At 40.7% G+C, this 16,637-nt stretch overlaps 1 protein-coding gene and 1 long non-coding RNA gene across 2 annotated transcripts; both read left to right on the top strand.

Moving 5' to 3' along the window:
* Window positions 1-1,060: 1,060 nt before the first annotated feature.
* On the top strand, window positions 1,061-5,940 carry LOC139654418 (uncharacterized). The gene is made up of 4 exons (XR_011696025.1): window positions 1,061-1,134; window positions 1,273-1,343; window positions 4,841-4,933; window positions 5,028-5,940. It is a non-coding gene; the product is annotated as an uncharacterized lncRNA (long non-coding RNA).
* Window positions 5,941-6,510: 570 nt separating this feature from the next.
* Window positions 6,511-15,256, top strand: LOC139654406 (suppressor of cytokine signaling 1-like). Its single transcript, XM_071531465.1, has 4 exons — window positions 6,511-6,791; window positions 7,879-8,371; window positions 11,240-11,433; window positions 11,541-15,256. Exons 2-4 carry the CDS (start codon window positions 8,135-8,137, stop codon window positions 11,866-11,868), a joined length of 759 nt encoding a protein of 252 aa, XP_071387566.1. The 5' UTR covers window positions 6,511-6,791; window positions 7,879-8,134; the 3' UTR covers window positions 11,869-15,256.
* The last annotated feature ends 1,381 nt before the right edge of the window (window positions 15,257-16,637 follow it).

The following is a 16,637-nucleotide window of genomic DNA, read 5'->3' as shown; positions in this document are numbered from 1 at the left end:
TGATCTCTTACCGAGATTCAAATGTAATCCAATCTAAAAATTACAATTGCAATAGAATGCAATATGAAATTAAAGAATTTTGAAATATGAAATGCTGTAGGATGCTACCAAAGTGGTTTCTTTGTTTGGCAAGATAGTTTCCATTTCCATTTTCCAGCAACTAAGAAAAAATATCTATACAAGATAAGCAAGCACAAACATTTTTTTCCTGAAACTAAACCGAAATTGAAATATATAAAAATAAAAACTAATGAAAAATCCAAAACGAGCCCTAATAGTCGCTTCTCAATTCAGTTTGGCATCTCTTTGAATTCTGGCAGTTTTTTCCATTGGAACTAGCTCAACAGTATATCTGTACACACACACTGGATAAGAGAAGGAAACAAGTGTCTCATGATTTCATGGAGAGGATGAGAACATTCATGTGGCCTTACATGCTCACTGCTGATCAATGTAAGCTGTTGAAGAGAGGTAAGCCATGTGTGTCAGAGCTGAATAGCCTACATTTAGTGGAAATTCTGTGGTAAAACGCCCTTCAGACTGGTTAAAAGCCCCTTTTAGCTCACAGCTCCACAGATGATCGGTGTTAGTGATGCTCTGTCTTGGTGTTTCCATCTGAAAAGGGCAGCTAGGACAAAAAGCCTGATTTAGGCCACAGCTCCTTTGCTCTATATTAAGCATTGGGTGACCAAGGACACTTTTTCACCCGTCATGCTTATAGGCAAGTGTGGCTGGGCCTACTAATGTTCTTTTATTGATTAGACCAATATCATGTTTTCCCATACGCTATATTTTTTTTAATCAAGGTATAGAATGAATAGCCAGCAGCCTACATATTGTTATGGATAATATTGAATGTTCATGTTTTTATCCTCTTTTTCTGCATGCGGGGAGACATACTCTGTCATAAACATGAATGTTGCGCCCTCCTGTGTCTATATAGAGGATGACACCCACTGGGAGCAGGCCTGCCGTTTGTGTAACTCCCTCTAGTGTCCCGCCCACCCAAGGCCGGGCACTCTGTACGTAAATACACCATTGGCTAAGAGGTGCTGTCCGTCAACGCTCCCGGAACACATAACATAAGACAATATTGTGTAAGCGTCCCGTCCTGCCTGCCTGCTGCAGAAAACAGTAAGTAGCAGCATACACATTTTGACACATTCAATTTATGGCTTGGGGCTGTGCTTGACAAGACGTGACGTAAATGTGTGCGACGTAAGAGCGAGTCTAACATCACTATCATCACCATCTCATTCACTCTTTCTGCAGCCATGCCGACGTCCCCCGTGAAGACCCGGATCCCTCTCACCAGCTTCGGTCATTTCATAACCGAGGTGAAGGTAAATTGGACTAGATCAGCTCGGATTGCACCGTCACCGTCGTTCTCACCAGGGTTGGGGTCAAATTATGAATGAACTCATCAATTCCAATTCAGTTGAGGGAATTTACAAAAACCTACAGGAAACAGAATTGGAATTGACTCGGAATTTCAGGAATTCCCGCGAAATTCCATGTATTCCAAGTATCTGATGCACAACAATCGTAGGCTAATGCATGCATTATGATAGAATGTATTGATTATGATTGTTTTGTCTTTTATTTGATTCATTATGTTTGATTTATAATGTTTAGCGAGTTAAGACAAACTCCTAGAAGTGCAATTTCAGAGAATTTAATGGAATTCGATTCTGTTTCCTGTCTTTCCAATTAAATTTCAATTCTGTTTCCTGAGTGACATTCTAATTCCAACTCCAAGAATTGAATCAGAATTTACCATGCATTCTCAGTTCAGTTCAAGTGTTGATTTTTGCATCATTATAAAGTCTGTTTTGATTGGATGAAACCAGAGGTGGGACGTAACAAAGTAAAAATAGGATAAATAGGATAAAAGTAGGATTTTCAAGTATCTGTACTTGACTCAAGTTTTTCTTTCACTGAAGACTTTTTACTTTTACTCACTACATTTCAAAAGAAAAATCTGTACTTTCTACTCAGTAGCTACATTTTCAAAACAGACTCGTCACTCTTGGGAAATCATCAACTGATTTTCTAAAAAAAAAATATATATTTTGTGCATCAGACGGCTTCCATCCCGGATGCAGCTGATCAAGAGCCAAATGAGATTGGCTGCTTCAGCAAAGCAACACCACAAAGGAAGGAAAGGGACAGAGAGAGAGAAGCAACATGAAGAAGAGAGAAGCAACAAGAGAGAGAATTAACATAGTGAATTCAACTACTAGAATTAACGTTAGTGATTTGAGCTGCAGACTCTTTCTCATCTGGGATTCAGAGGAACGCTCAACAGAGAACCAGTTTAGAGAACGACTTTTACTTTTATACTTTAAGTAAATTTAAGACCATGTACTTTTATACTTTGACTTGAGTAAAGGATTTGAAATGGTACTTCAACTTCTACCAGAGTAGGCTATATTTTTAGATGAGTATTTGCACTTTTACTTGAGTAGGGAATTTGTGTACTTCTACCACCTCTGGATGAAACTAAGCTAATTTCAATGCGGTAGCTTGGCCGAATGGTTGGAGAGCCCGTCCTTCCCTACAGGGATCAATAAAGTATCACAAAGAAATGAATCAGCTCTCAGTAATGTGGTAAATGTGTGGTTCTAAATTAGTCACTAAAGGAAAAGTTCACCCTAAAACACTTCAACACTGTTAAAAAAAACAGCTATTGGTGATGTGCCTTGCATTGGTGGGGCCATTTAGTTGTTTGGTGGTATGTTTTTCTTATTCCTGTGGATAACTGCCCAAACGTAGACAACATGACGTAGCTTCAATGGAGTTTAATGGGTGAAAAATGTTCAACTATCTTAAACATCAACAGTACATGTCAGGTTTGGGTGTCAGTCCCTCACAATCAAAGAGCAAGAGCTTCTTTCTAGACTCACCATGTTGCACCGATATTCAACAATCATACAGGGAGAAATCCATCGTAGAAGAAGCAGAGAGACCAATTTCTCCACCAGAATGCAGTGCAGAAATGTGTTTTCTGTAAAGGACAGGACTCTTACTTTTTATCTACTGGAAAAGCTCTGGCTCTACTATTGCTATTGCTCTCTCTACCTACATGTAAAACCCACAACTGAAATGCCCAGGCATTTTCTCTGGGGGTTGTTGAAAGTCATTCTGGGAAATGTAGATAGAAGTAGAAGTGGACGAGGCAGGTTGTGGGAAAATGGGTACAGCACGAAAATTAATTACAACATTTCAATCCAAAATAACTCCTGGAGTGCGTCGAACATCACAGATAAATTACATATTACAGTGTATCCGAGGGTGGATTATTAATGGTCGTGGACATTAATCCCAGTAAGATTAAATGGATTCCTTTGACTACCATTCTTGACATGGTTGGATTGATCATCCTGATTGGCTCTGCTGTGCAGAGTGGCTTCAGCAAAAGTGGACTACTTTTTATATAGCAAATGCACCAGTGCGCTATCATAATAGATACTCACTCACAAAAATCTTATGTCTGTTAAATTGTGCAAGCCTGCTCAACATGTTTCACTCAATTTTTAAGGATGATTGATTGTTGGCACCACTAGACATCCATTTTCACTTTCAGGTTTAGTCAGAAGTGGGACAGGATTTACAGCGACTTCTGGAGCAAAGTATCATAACTATACCAGACAAAAAAGCAGAACTACAAAAACAACTGAAGAGTACAACTGTTTTTTTTTAGACATTTAAGCCATGTTCCAATCAACTAATCAAGCAAAAAATTTCCAAAGGTGTTAACATTAAGAACTTATTACTTACTTTTTATAAAATTAACATTTAATCAGCCATGTATCTATAAACTAGTAAATTATATTTTTAACAATGTCTAATCCATCTTAATTCTTATTGAGTTTAAAATAGGGTTAATTTATGAAAAGTTTAAAGTTAGGTCTTAATTTAGTGTTAGTGTTCATAATGGAAATGATTTCCCTCTTCCTATGAATACTTATGTTTTGCATTCCCCTCATGTTTAGTTCATGTGTTTGAAGATAGAAATCAGATAATCCTGTTGAATAGTAAACTTCACTACCGTGGAATTAAGTGCATTGAAATTATGTGTGATGAAATAGAAGATAAAAAACTTTATTGTATTTCACTTTAAAGCAGAATTTGCACTATTTAGCACACATACAGATCCATTAGCAATTGCCAAGTATTAACAGTGAAGTCCATCACTTGCTCTCAATTTAAAAACATAGTCCACCTGCAGTGTGTTCAGTCGAATCATACTAAGTAGCACTTATGGAAATGAAGCCTGACTGCTATGGATTTTTGCTGCAGCTAATGTTGGAGATTGACTGCTAACAATATCAGTATGTGCATGTTAAAAAAAATCAAATTGTTCAACCAAAGGGAAATCTAGCTTTGAGCTAACAAACCATCTGACTTGTATACCAAAAAGACAGTGGAGAGTTGTGGTCTGAGAATTAGCTGCATTCACTGTTGTGGCGAGGCTGATGGCTGCCGGCAGGTAGAGATGATTAGCTGGAGCTCCAACTGATGAATAAATTCATTTAATTTAGTTTGAAGGGTATGATGAACATGGCTGGCTTGACCATGAACCAGTGCAATTTTGCTGCCTAAGTGTTGCTTCTTTATGCCAATCAATAAACGCTTGTTTCAACCAGTCGCTGGTTTTTATTACTGTGCCTCTAACGGCCTGTAGAGACGAGACTCCTGTCTTTACTGAATCATAAGCATATGATGAGAAGAGCAAGGTCATATGTCATATGCCTGTCTGTATGCTTCCCCTCACTGTGTGTGTGTGTGTGTGTGTGTGTGTGTGTGTGTGTGTGTGTGTGTGTGTGTATTGCTTTAGAGGCAGCTGTTTGGCATTGAGGCACCAGCTACTGTGGAGCTGACTGGATGGAGGAAATATTTTAACAGCTACACTCTGCAAGGTCGACGTAATGTATGTAACACATACACACACACACACAGACGCTGATAAATATTCATATATACATTTTGAGGTCAGAAATGTGTGTGTCCCTCCTCTCCCGCAGTGTGTATTGGCTACTTATGGGGTCTTGGTGGTAACAGCAGCTGCCTACCTAATGCACAGACAGAGCAAAGAGGAAAGACAGACATCCAGCTCAGCTGCCTAAAGGACCAGCCTCATCTCTCCTGCTCCACTCAGCTCAGGGACATTTCATTCAGTAAGCATCATTTTACATGCGAGGAAAAAGAAGGAAGACGAGACACTACCGCCAAGTATGAGGATGTATACTGTAGTGACTGTTGACACCTGTACATGTTATTAAACGCTGTGTAAATGCTCCCCTGTGTCTGGTCATTCAATCCCGTCACGAATGCTCAGCGGTTACCATGACATGATGGGGAGGAAGGAGAAAGTGGGGAGGGGGTGCAGGAAGGCTGCAGTACAACTGTAGGCCCACATGGTGTCAGTCAGCTGCTCAGAGACACACTGCAACCAAATTTATCCCTGATGGATGGAAACTGTATTTTGAATTTCCAAAAGGCCCAATTTGAATATTCTGAAAGAACTTGAAGCTGTTTTCCCACCAGAATCACCTTTTGCCATGCTATTGTGTCACATTTTATTGAGCTCTAATTACACAAAAGATCCAATGTGCCCTAATAAAACTTTTGGAGAAAGTCAAACAGCAAATCAAATGAATTGTTGCAGTACTCTTAATAGTTTTGTGGGATGCCTGAGACTAAATACATAATAGATTTTATATATATATATTGCTTCCTGCAGGTTATATTGGACAATACTCTAAGACTTGCAACTTTGAGGCCATTGTCTGCAAAAGACAAATTACAATAATCAGAATAGCCTACAAAATCTTTGCTTTGTCTTTTATGCAACTTGTATTATATTTTGCCTGTGTTCATGGTTATATGTTTGTTGTCAGCAACCTTCATGTTTGTCTTTGATTGTTCCCTCGGGCAGAGACCATCTGGTTAAGTAGCCTAAAGGTTGAATAAAAAAAAAAAAAACTAACTTGAACCTTGCACCTTGAATGTATTTTGTTTTCGTAAACAGTTTTCTGTGTTGTTATTGGAGACAAAAACGTTAATAGAATATATAAAATATACAATTAAATGTGCCAAGTGTGAGATCAAGTCCCAGGGATATCAGCCAATGTGACTGTTACATATTCTACCTCTTACATCATCTTCCTTACGTTGTGATAGAAACAATAGGCTTATGGATAGGTCTACGATAAACACACGCACACACATAGGCTATAGCCTAGAGGCATACATTAAGTAGGCTACACACACACACACACACACACACACAAAACATCATATTGGCTATATGCACACACACATCTATGTAACACACACCGCTGCTGGCAGATCACATGATTTCACAGAAGCGAAGTCGACAAATGAGAAAGTGAAAGTACGGCAGCTCGCGCGTCACTGGTTACCGGGTCTCCTCTACCTTGCGCGCGTGTGTCTGTGTAGGTTTGATTATTTATTCATAATAGTGAATCTCTTGTAAATAGTAATAAGCCGCATTTTAACGTTAGCATTGTGGACCGATGTGAGTAAACACAACAGCCTGTTAACATCAGTGGGGAGTGAGGACAGTTATCGTGGCCAGCTGTAGCAACAGGATGGCCAGCTCTCTGTGAAGAAAAAAAAAAAGGCAGTGACTGCACCTATATCAGGCTTAAAACGAAAGTACTTTGTTACTCATTTCGAATAACTGCGAATCATTGCAGAGGAAAGCGGACAGGAGCCTGTTCCTGTTTATAATCAACAAGGCGCTGGAATCCGTTTATTAGCAAGTAAGTAGGCCTATGTCTAATTGCTGTATAATTACATAGGCTATAGGATAATTGAAAATTTCGTCATTGCCGAGATTTCGTCCCTTGCATGAATCTACCCTGCCTGTAAAAACAAAAGAATGAAAGAGGTTTAGAAGGTGAAAGATTAACAGGTGAGCGCGCACCGACAGACTTTAGAAAGAAAAAAGAAAAAAGTTTACTTGTGTCCACATACACACTAATGGGCTTGATGCTGAACATGTTACATTTTTTTTTCCACTGTTGGACCGCATGAAGCAAAATGTACATTTCACTGGAGCCACAGCGAAATCTGTTTGCAGCTCTAGTTGCATTTTCTCATTGTCAATGACTTCTGATTTTAATTTTTAATTTTCTAAAAATTGAGACAATTGGTAAATAATAATATCGCGGTCTGTAAAACTCGTTTTAATGAAGAAAAAACTATGCATAACTAATCACAGATTGGCTTTAAAATTTGATGTTTAGGGATGGATCTATCCGTCCACATGTTTTTTGCAGCACTTTTAGAAACACTTATGAACTGAGGAAAAGAAACCCAGAGATCTAGAAACTAATTTGAATCAAGCGAAGTTGCCTATTGGACATTTGAGTCTGTCCCTTCAGAAATGAGTAATCTACCAGGAGCTGAAACGAGTTGGGCTGAAGGCAAAGGGTTTATTTAGAATTAAGAAGTTGGTGCAGTCTGTTGTCGTAGCACACACTATGTAAAATAGAAACGGTTTGTGCATACTAGCTTATTGACCTATCACTGATGAAAAGTGTGTATGCTGAATGAATCCAAATCTAATCAAACCCACTTAACAGTTTTTTTTTCTCCCGACTTCCACTCTAGAAAGTGAAAGCGTTTTGTTTCAATTGCTTCTTATCAGTCTTACATCCGCCATGCCTCCTCTGTGATTGACATTAAACATGAGGTTGGTTGTTAATCACCCGACCTCTGACCGCACACAAACACAATGTGTTGCATGTGCTTCAAAATGAATGCAACTCAATACAGTAGCACAAAGAACATATTTGGACTGTGGGAGAGCATCACATTAAGTCTGTGTCCACCTCTCTTTGTCAGCTCATCACCTCCATGACAATCCTATCAGGTCAGATGACTGAGTAGATCCCGCCTCTACTCCCTGCAGGCGCCTGTGAAGCATCTTGAGGATCTTTATAACTGATGATAATGAAAATCTTGATGAAAATTTCAAGCATCTGTTTAAGCAACATGGAATCCAGATGTGGACTGAGCATCAGATGACCTACAAAACGGGGGTGAACCATGGAGGATCTGCAGGTGAAAAGGGGAGTAGTGATGGACGGTCCAGTGGAGGATGCTCCGATGTAGAATGGTCAGAGACAATCTGGATAGAACAGTACAGAACCGAGAACAGAACGGACGAGCTGAGACACAGAACCGAAGTCAGGTTCCTGCAGAAGGACCACAGAGCCCAGACAGAGTAGAACCAGAGAACCAAGAGCCAAAGGAAGGGCAGCAAGATCTAGTCCAATGGAACAAGCTCCTCACCCAACGCAACTCAGACAAAGAAGCAGACGTCCCGACTGAGCAGGTAGGGCTCAGCCATGACCCAAGTCTACTTCACTCACTTTGGAGTATTTACCGTATATTTTATGGCTTTGAGATCTTGATTTTCAATCAGTGGGCCACATTCACCATTGGCTGGGCTGGCAAATTGAAGAGTTTCATTCTGAAATGCTATGTATCATTTTGGTGGAAAAGATGCTACCTTGAAAATGAAATCGCATAAGAGAGAGGGGTGTCCAAGCTGTAAATCCTGCACACTGACATCTATCACTTTTCTTTAAACTATTTTAAAGTTCTAAAAAATTTATGACAAGAAAAAGTTGCGATGAAATGAATCGCATTTTAAGATTGCAAAATTCTGTCAAATAAATGCAATTAAATTTTTTGTCAATATTGTTCAGCCCTGCTTAAAGGAATAGTTCACCCAAAAATGAAAATTCAGTCATTATCTACTCACCTCCATGCCGATGGAAAGTCGGGTGAAGTTTCTTAGTCCACAAAACAGTCCTGGAGCTTCACCGCAAAACAACATTGCAGCATTCTCCTAAACAACAGAAGTTGCTGGGGACCTCTCTTAAAACGTAAAAAAAACAACCGAAAAAACCCCAACATAAAATGGCTCCATACAGCTCGTCCGGCGTAATCCAAGTCTCCGGAAGCCCCGAGATCCCAAGTTGACTTGAAAAGACGTAACACCCTTTTTTTTAGCCCGAAATCTTCACTGTAGCCACTGAGCTCAAAGCCGCGTTCACGTTAGCGCGCACCCTGTCTGAAGTGGGTGCATGAGCTCGAAGGCGCATACATGCACCGCTAGACGAGATCAACGAGAACTCACGATCTCTCCATACCTCCATGTTTACACTGCTGTCATTACCCGATCTGAGTCACTACCCGATCTGAGTCGCGCCTGCGCGCTGTCACTGCCCGATCTAAGTCAACCGTATGTGAGTCGTGCATGCACCATTTTACAACATTTTACCACTGTTTTGTTATTAGTTGCTGTAAACAGCAACTAATAACTAATGGCTACTAACTAATGGCTAAACATCAAAATGTACATTTGGGACAGTCAATAATAGTATATGATTGGAAACAAAGTAGTATCCAGTTATGGAACTATATTTATCACCACTCTGGCTGATGTGATGTGAAACATGATGGGTTTGTTTGCTACATCAGTTAACTAGCCAACTCGCTAACATTAGCAATTAAAATCAAATGGCCGTGGCAACATAAAAGCTATAGCTGGCTAGTGAGTCCGCATCAACCTTAATGCTATTCAAGTGCGAGACGATTACATTTGTATTTCCAATTGAAGATACACATTAATCTGTGGTAGTGACAGAGCTAATGGCCGAAATTTGTGCCGTAAACTGTTTACGCTCGCGTGCATGCGCGATCACATAAGGTTGACTTAGATCGGGCAGCGACAACGCATATGCGCGACTCAGATCGGGTAATGACACTGCTACCCAGAAGCTAGCGTCACACACAACAAGAGAGCTCTGCTGAAGTTGCAGCAGCAAGTGCCTCTGTTGGATCTAACGTTACATTTTCGGTCTTTGATCTGTTACCTAACCATTGTAGCTTCTTTCAATAGCGCCGATATATAAAACAACATATCTTTCTGTTTCTGTTGTCAGACGACTGCGCAACTGTGATCAAGGGTCACAAAATGCTAACTGGCTAACCAAGGCTAATGCTAATTTCTGTACTGTTAGCAATTAGCAAAACCCTTGATCAATCAGTTTTTTTTATAGTGGTGCAGTCGTCAGACAACAGAAACAGAAAGATGTGTCAGTGACAACTCCTGTATTTTGTTATACATTATGTTGAAACACAAAATAAGTGATCACAGACTGAGTGATCATGGCGCTGCAACAGAAATTTGGCTTTATAACATTGCTGGCAACGGTGAGAACAGAGCTATACCCTGTAGCCATGTTTGTGAAAAAGGTCTATAAATTACTGAACATACCTCAGTCCTTTGTAGTGACGCAGCTGTTGACTTCAATAGAAGTAGTTCTGTTTTTCTTCCCTGGATTTTTGGACGGTAATCCTCTGGTATCCAGACGAAGAGCGATTAGCCACAGTCGTAGTCTTTCAGGGTCATGTAGTATGCACACGGAATCTCACACGCTTCTCTCTGTTGAAGCATCCAGGAAAAGAACATACTCGAACCATCGTTTTACATATCGGCGCTATTGAAAGAAGCTACAACGGTTAGGTACCAGATCAAAGACCGAAAATGTAACATTAGATCCAACAGAGGCACTTGTTGCTCCAACTTCAGCTGAGCTCTCTCTGTTGTGTGTGACGCTAGCTTCTGGGTAGCAGTGTAAACATGGAGGTATGGAGAGATCGCGAGTTCTCATTGATCTAATCTAGCAGCACATGTACGCACCTTTGAGCTCATGCACCCACTTCAGACGAGGTGCGCGCTAACGTGAACATGGCTTTGAGCTCAGTGGCTACAGTGAATATTTCGTTTTTTTTACGTTTTAAGACAAGTCCCCAGCAACTTTGGTTGTTTAGGAGAATGCTGCAACGCTGTTTTGCTGTGAAGCTCCAGGACTGTTTTGTGGACTAAGAAACTTCACCTGACTTTCCATCGGCATGGGGGTGAGTAGATAATGACTGAATTTTCATTTTTGGGTGAACTATTCCTTTAAAGTCATCAGTCAGTATTTAAAAAACACAGGTGAATCTATCCTGAATGTATCCTCAAACACAAAACTGTTCTCTTGGCAAAGGTTACAAGATGAGTCATAGCTTTAACAGTAACCTGTAATGCACTTTCATGTAAGAGGAGTTGAGTTTTTCAAATGTATATCTAACTTTCACCTTCAACATTGTGTGTTATGTTGACTGATTACTTCCAATACCAATTCAGCTGCAGGCAGTGGCCCGACCGTGCGTTGAGAGCTGGCCCACACACTTGCGCCCATTCAGCAGCGAAGCAGAGTATCATTTGGTGAGAGACACTCACCTGCAGTTGCAGCACAGCGGTTTCTACTGGGGACCTATGACCATGGAGACGGCACACGAAATACTCGCTGACTCACCGCAGGGCACCTTCCTCGTTAGGTAATTCACCCACACACACAATTTTCACTGTTAAAAGTTTTCAGTTTCATGAACCTACACCAAGCGTGCACAAAGTGACAGTGCGGTGTGATGCTGTGTTGTCACAGGGACAGCGGCCAGCTGGATGTCTTCTTCACTCTGAGTTACCAAGGTGATGACGGCCCAACTAGTGTTCGTGTCCTGCTGAACAAACAGCTCCTCTTCAGTCTGCATGGCAGCCACAAGACTTTTGTTTCGCTCTTTGCTCTGCTCAGTTTTTACACCGGCTCCTCCTGTAAGCTGACGCTGCCGTATCGCAGGCAGAGGCCTGAGCTCCTGATGCAGATGTGCAGGAGGGCCGTGATGCGTCAATATGGAGCAGATAGCATACACACATTACCTGGACTCAACGCTGAAGTTAAAGACTATCTTCATGCCTACCCCTACTGTACATAGACACACACACAAGCACAGACAGGGGTGAACAAATAGATTCATATTTTCAGCCCAGGATTTGGATTTTGTTTCATCTTAATGCCACAAAGCAAGAATAAAATTTAGCACTAGCTGAATATCGTTTCACCACAGCTTGATAATGTGAATACAAAGACCACTGGCTAACAAGTGAAACAACTTTGCAATAACTTCCTAGCTAACACTGTTAAGCTATGTTCAGACAGGCAGCTCAAATACGATTTTTTGGCATATCTGATACAAGTTGGATATTTTGTGAACAGAAAAACAGCGAAAACCACATGGAATCCGATCTTTTCAAATCAGATACAAGCCACATTCATATGTGGTTTGAAATGTGATTCAAATCGCATTTGTGAACATGCGACTCAGTTTCACTGCTGTGATCAAAATGTTCCCCTGACCTGATGCTTGTTTGACATCATATGCTGTGAGTCAAGCGGTAAGCAACATAAATAAACAACAATATAGGCTAGCTAACAACAAACATGGAGAGTCAGGAAAATTCAACCTTCTCCGTCGCCAGCGTAGACACTGCCAACATATAACAAGATTCAAAAAAGGTGAAACCATGGCCATCTTGCTGCTGCCTGTTGCATTCAGAGGGCGTCACATTAGTCAACTACAGTAGAGCTGCAGCCAACACACACTCAAGTCCAAACAGTGTCTGAGCACTCTCACATTACATAAAAGTCTGAAAAACTTACAAATTGTGAGAAAATTGATGGATTCGTATTTAATTGCCACTTTGTAGATTAGGCAATGAAAAAAACTGAGGTAATTTTGAATTTAAATATATTTAATGTCAGCTGACCATGAAAAACTGCCAGACTTTCACAGTGTAATGAACCATATAAACTGACATTTGTGAGGATTCAAAATTAATGAAAAACATTGAAAATACTTTACTCATTGTCTAAGAACATTAATAAATGATAAAATATTTTCTAAAAAATCATCCGAAGGCCTGATGTCTGTGGTGTTACACAACAGAAAACGTCCCTTTAAAAGTAATCAGGAAGAGTTTTTAAGCAGCTTCCTGTTTGAAGAGGCCGTTGGAGGAAGCACCAAGTCTGGAAGCACATGGTGCGTCTAACTTCTCTTACACTTTTAGATAAATCTGACCACACTTTCACTGTGTCTCTGGAGTTACTAATTTAAAATAAAGAGATTAAGTTTATGATGTCAAATAATAACTAAATTAATAATTTATAGTTCCCACATGATCTCTATAGCTAGCAAGCTAAAATGGAAAAATGGAGCAAGCCATGTGGTCTATTTCATTTGTCATATTTGTGAGTTTTTTAATTGTAAAAAAAAAAAGTAAATTTTTAATCAATCAGAAATTCATTCATCTTACATTTTTGGGAAAATATTGGTAAGACGTTGCTAAATGTACTACCATCAAGTTTGAACTAAAATTAAAAAAAAAGATTTTTGACATTTTCTCAGCTGGCTTGCAACAAAGAATCACCCATTAGCCTCACACCGGGATTTTTTTTTTTGTAATAACACCATACTGATCACTAATATGACAGTGTAAAATATTTTTCATCTGCGTCAAATCATTCGGCCATGTGTGGTTTTGTAACTTCACGTTAATTACAGGTCACTCACGCGAGAGCAGTAGCGATTCCCAAGAATGTCTCAAAATAAAGGAGATTTAAGTGATACATTTTAATTATCTGTGCTTATTCCGTCCCTACTGATGTTATTGTATTAAGATTAGAGATGCACCGATCGATCGCCTGGTGACCGGAATCGGCCGGTTTTCAGCTGATCGACCATGACCGGTGCCCGGCAGATCAGTCTCATACATCCGATTCTGTGCCGGTCAAATTTAAGACAATGGTAAAAACGCTGTTGTTCCAGCGCGTCCCGTCTCCTCTCTCCGCCGCTGTCCTCTCCACCGCACCCACGGGCCGCATTGTCCTCCCGATCCAAGTCCATTGGTGCCGAAAAACCCATTCGCCCCCCCCGCCAAAATCTCGGACGGATCACGGGGAACAAATCGGCGCCCAGCTACCGTGCTCCCAGAAAACTCCAGGAAACGTCAGCCAACGCGCTGAAACCACCATACTCTGTGTCTCTCTCTCTCTCCGCCAACAGAACAGACGGCTGTCAGGTGGACAGAGCTCGCGCATATTCATGGAAATAAACAGCGATATGATATAATTGTATAGATTTTACTTTTCAAGATATTGACTGCTTACTGTGTGGGAGAAACGAGCTACCTCCCGATCTCAGCGGAGTCAAAACAAAAAGTCATTTTTTTTCATCACAAGATGGCACTATGACTCTTTAAATCTCCATTACATTGGGCTGGGCTCCATGGATAACCTTTTGATGTAAATAAATGACATTAGGTGTGTTGTTATATAGATCTGTTGCACCTGTTTTCTTTTGGGAAAGTAAAACATGTTAGATAAAGGGGGATATACTGCAATTAATTTTCACTTGGATTTTATTTGTACAAAAAAGCGCTGTCCAGTAACCTGGAGCGCTTTTTTATTTTGAGATTTGAGTGAGAGTGAGAGAATGTCCTGTAAACTGGTGCAGTTTTGGAGAAAATGTAAGTTATTAATAGTCAATGTTTTATTATGAACATACAATTGAATTTTAATTTTTCATTAAAGAAAAAGAAAAATGTTTGTGTATGCTGTCAATTATAGTTCTTAGAAAGAAAGAAAATCGTAATCGGCCAAAATCGGAATCGGCAGGTCAGACTTTTAAAAAATCGGAAATCGGAATCGGCCAAGAAAATTGCAATCGGTGCATCTCTAATTAAGATAGAGATTGATCATTTATTATGACATTTAGATTATACAGACTACCACAAACCTGGTCTGGGCTACCAGGTTTTAACTCTTGGTACCTTTATGATTTGTTCACCCCTGGACACACATACATTGTTGGCATTATTAATAGCATAAATTCAGCTTGAGTATATGGTTATTCAAGGGTGATATTCACCCACATTAGCAAAATTGTTTGTTGTACAGAGTATACATGAATTTTAAAGCTGCGTTTTCACTGGTTATGTATTCATTTGTGCATCAAGATGAGACATGCCATCATATAGGCTACACTGATGCATATATACAGTAGGTGCTTGTATTATACCTAAACACATCCTGTATAAGATGTGTTGTTTGTTGGTACAAATGGTAAATTAATGGTACAAAGGCGCGCACCATGTGAACACAATGTCAAATCTGACCCAGGACCTTTGTCGTATGTTGTCCCCCTCTCTCTCCCAATCTTTCTTGTCTCTCTCTAGTTTCAATGTAATGTAGCCTATGTATCTAAAAAAAATGTGAAAAATGCTGTATATGTAAAAAAAAAATAAAAAAAATAAAAAATAAAAAAGAACCTTTAAAAACAAAAAGTGTCTTCTTCAGTGTGGGCTGTTGGACAACGGAGCACTTTAAGGGAGTGGACCTGAAAGTGGTGCTCTGCCAAAATTGTATCAGGCTAGGTAAATTATATTAGGCTGTCATTATTATTATTATTATTATTATTATTAATAATATATAAATGGTTATGGTGCATGTGAAGCCTGCAACTGAAGAACTATTTATCTGCCATCCCAGTCAAGAAGTCTTTCATTAAGTGCCAAATATGTCAGCACGCGCGCACACACACACACACACACACACACACCTGCGTTTGTGCGCACACAAATGCAGGCACATACACACAAAAGCACCAGTCAGTCTTCTGTCATCTGTTCCACTTCCTGCCCTAAATCTGACTGGCAGTGGCCCCTTTAGTCTAAATTAGCCCTGCACCAGGGACACAAATACTTACATGCACGCACTCACACGCACGCACACACACACACACACACATACTTTTCCTGTCCTCAAACTATCTCTCCATCTCAGTAACCTTATTCATGTAGAAATGAAAGCATCGTGATTGTGACACACATAGACCTGCCTGCCCTGCCGATAAGCAGCAAGTAAATACATCCAGAGTGACAGGCTGTTGTTTCAGTCAACTGTACAAACTATCAGATTGTTGTATTTCTACAGCAATCTTTCTTCACCTAAGTATTTATATTACTACTGTTACTGCACACTACTTCTATCTACCTATCTATCTATCTATCTATCTATCTATCTATCTATCTATCTAGCCTGTCTGTCTGTCTGTCTGTACAGTGACAGGGTGATGATGCTGAGTGTCCCATGGGTCCGCGCGGTCCCGGACCCTGCCTCCCTCTGTCCCGCGCTCAGAGTGCACCCCTTGCACGCGGCACAGTGCATTAAATCTCAAACGACCTCTCTCACTCCCGACTTGTGCATGCACGTACACAGACATACACGCACGCGCGCGCGTTGTTCACATCACTCCTGTACGGGGATTACAACAACTGGAGTGGCGCGCGCACAACTGGCTCGTGTTTATGTAATAGCCTACCGTGTGAGTATGTGCGTGTGTGTGTGTGTGTGCGCTGGCGCGAGCTGAGCCGCCACGGCGACGGTGGTCACACGTTAAACATCAGCGGCCCGCATTTATTCTGCGGATAGAGGGCTCGTGAGATTTCAGCGGGCGGAATTGACCCAGGATATAAGAGGGCGCTCGAGCTCCACCGTTTTCACGCACGGCACGCACGTAGACCCGGTGAAATCGTCACGCGGATAAAATCTGTGGAATCTGTCGCGAGTGTTCCGAGAGGGGGGGAGCCAACGGAGATCCAACGGATAGAGAGCAAGGTCCGGTGCTCGGTGCGGGTCGGGGGGTTA

This window comes from Centroberyx affinis, unplaced genomic scaffold, assembly GCF_046629955.1.
Source record: "Centroberyx affinis isolate AG114_WGS23_722 - 3 ecotype Tasmania unplaced genomic scaffold, CSIRO-AGI_Caff_v1 ptg002084l_1, whole genome shotgun sequence".
In the NCBI taxonomy this organism is placed as follows: Eukaryota; Metazoa; Chordata; class Actinopteri; order Beryciformes; family Berycidae; genus Centroberyx; species Centroberyx affinis.
This window is presented reverse-complemented; position numbering and strand designations above follow the sequence as displayed.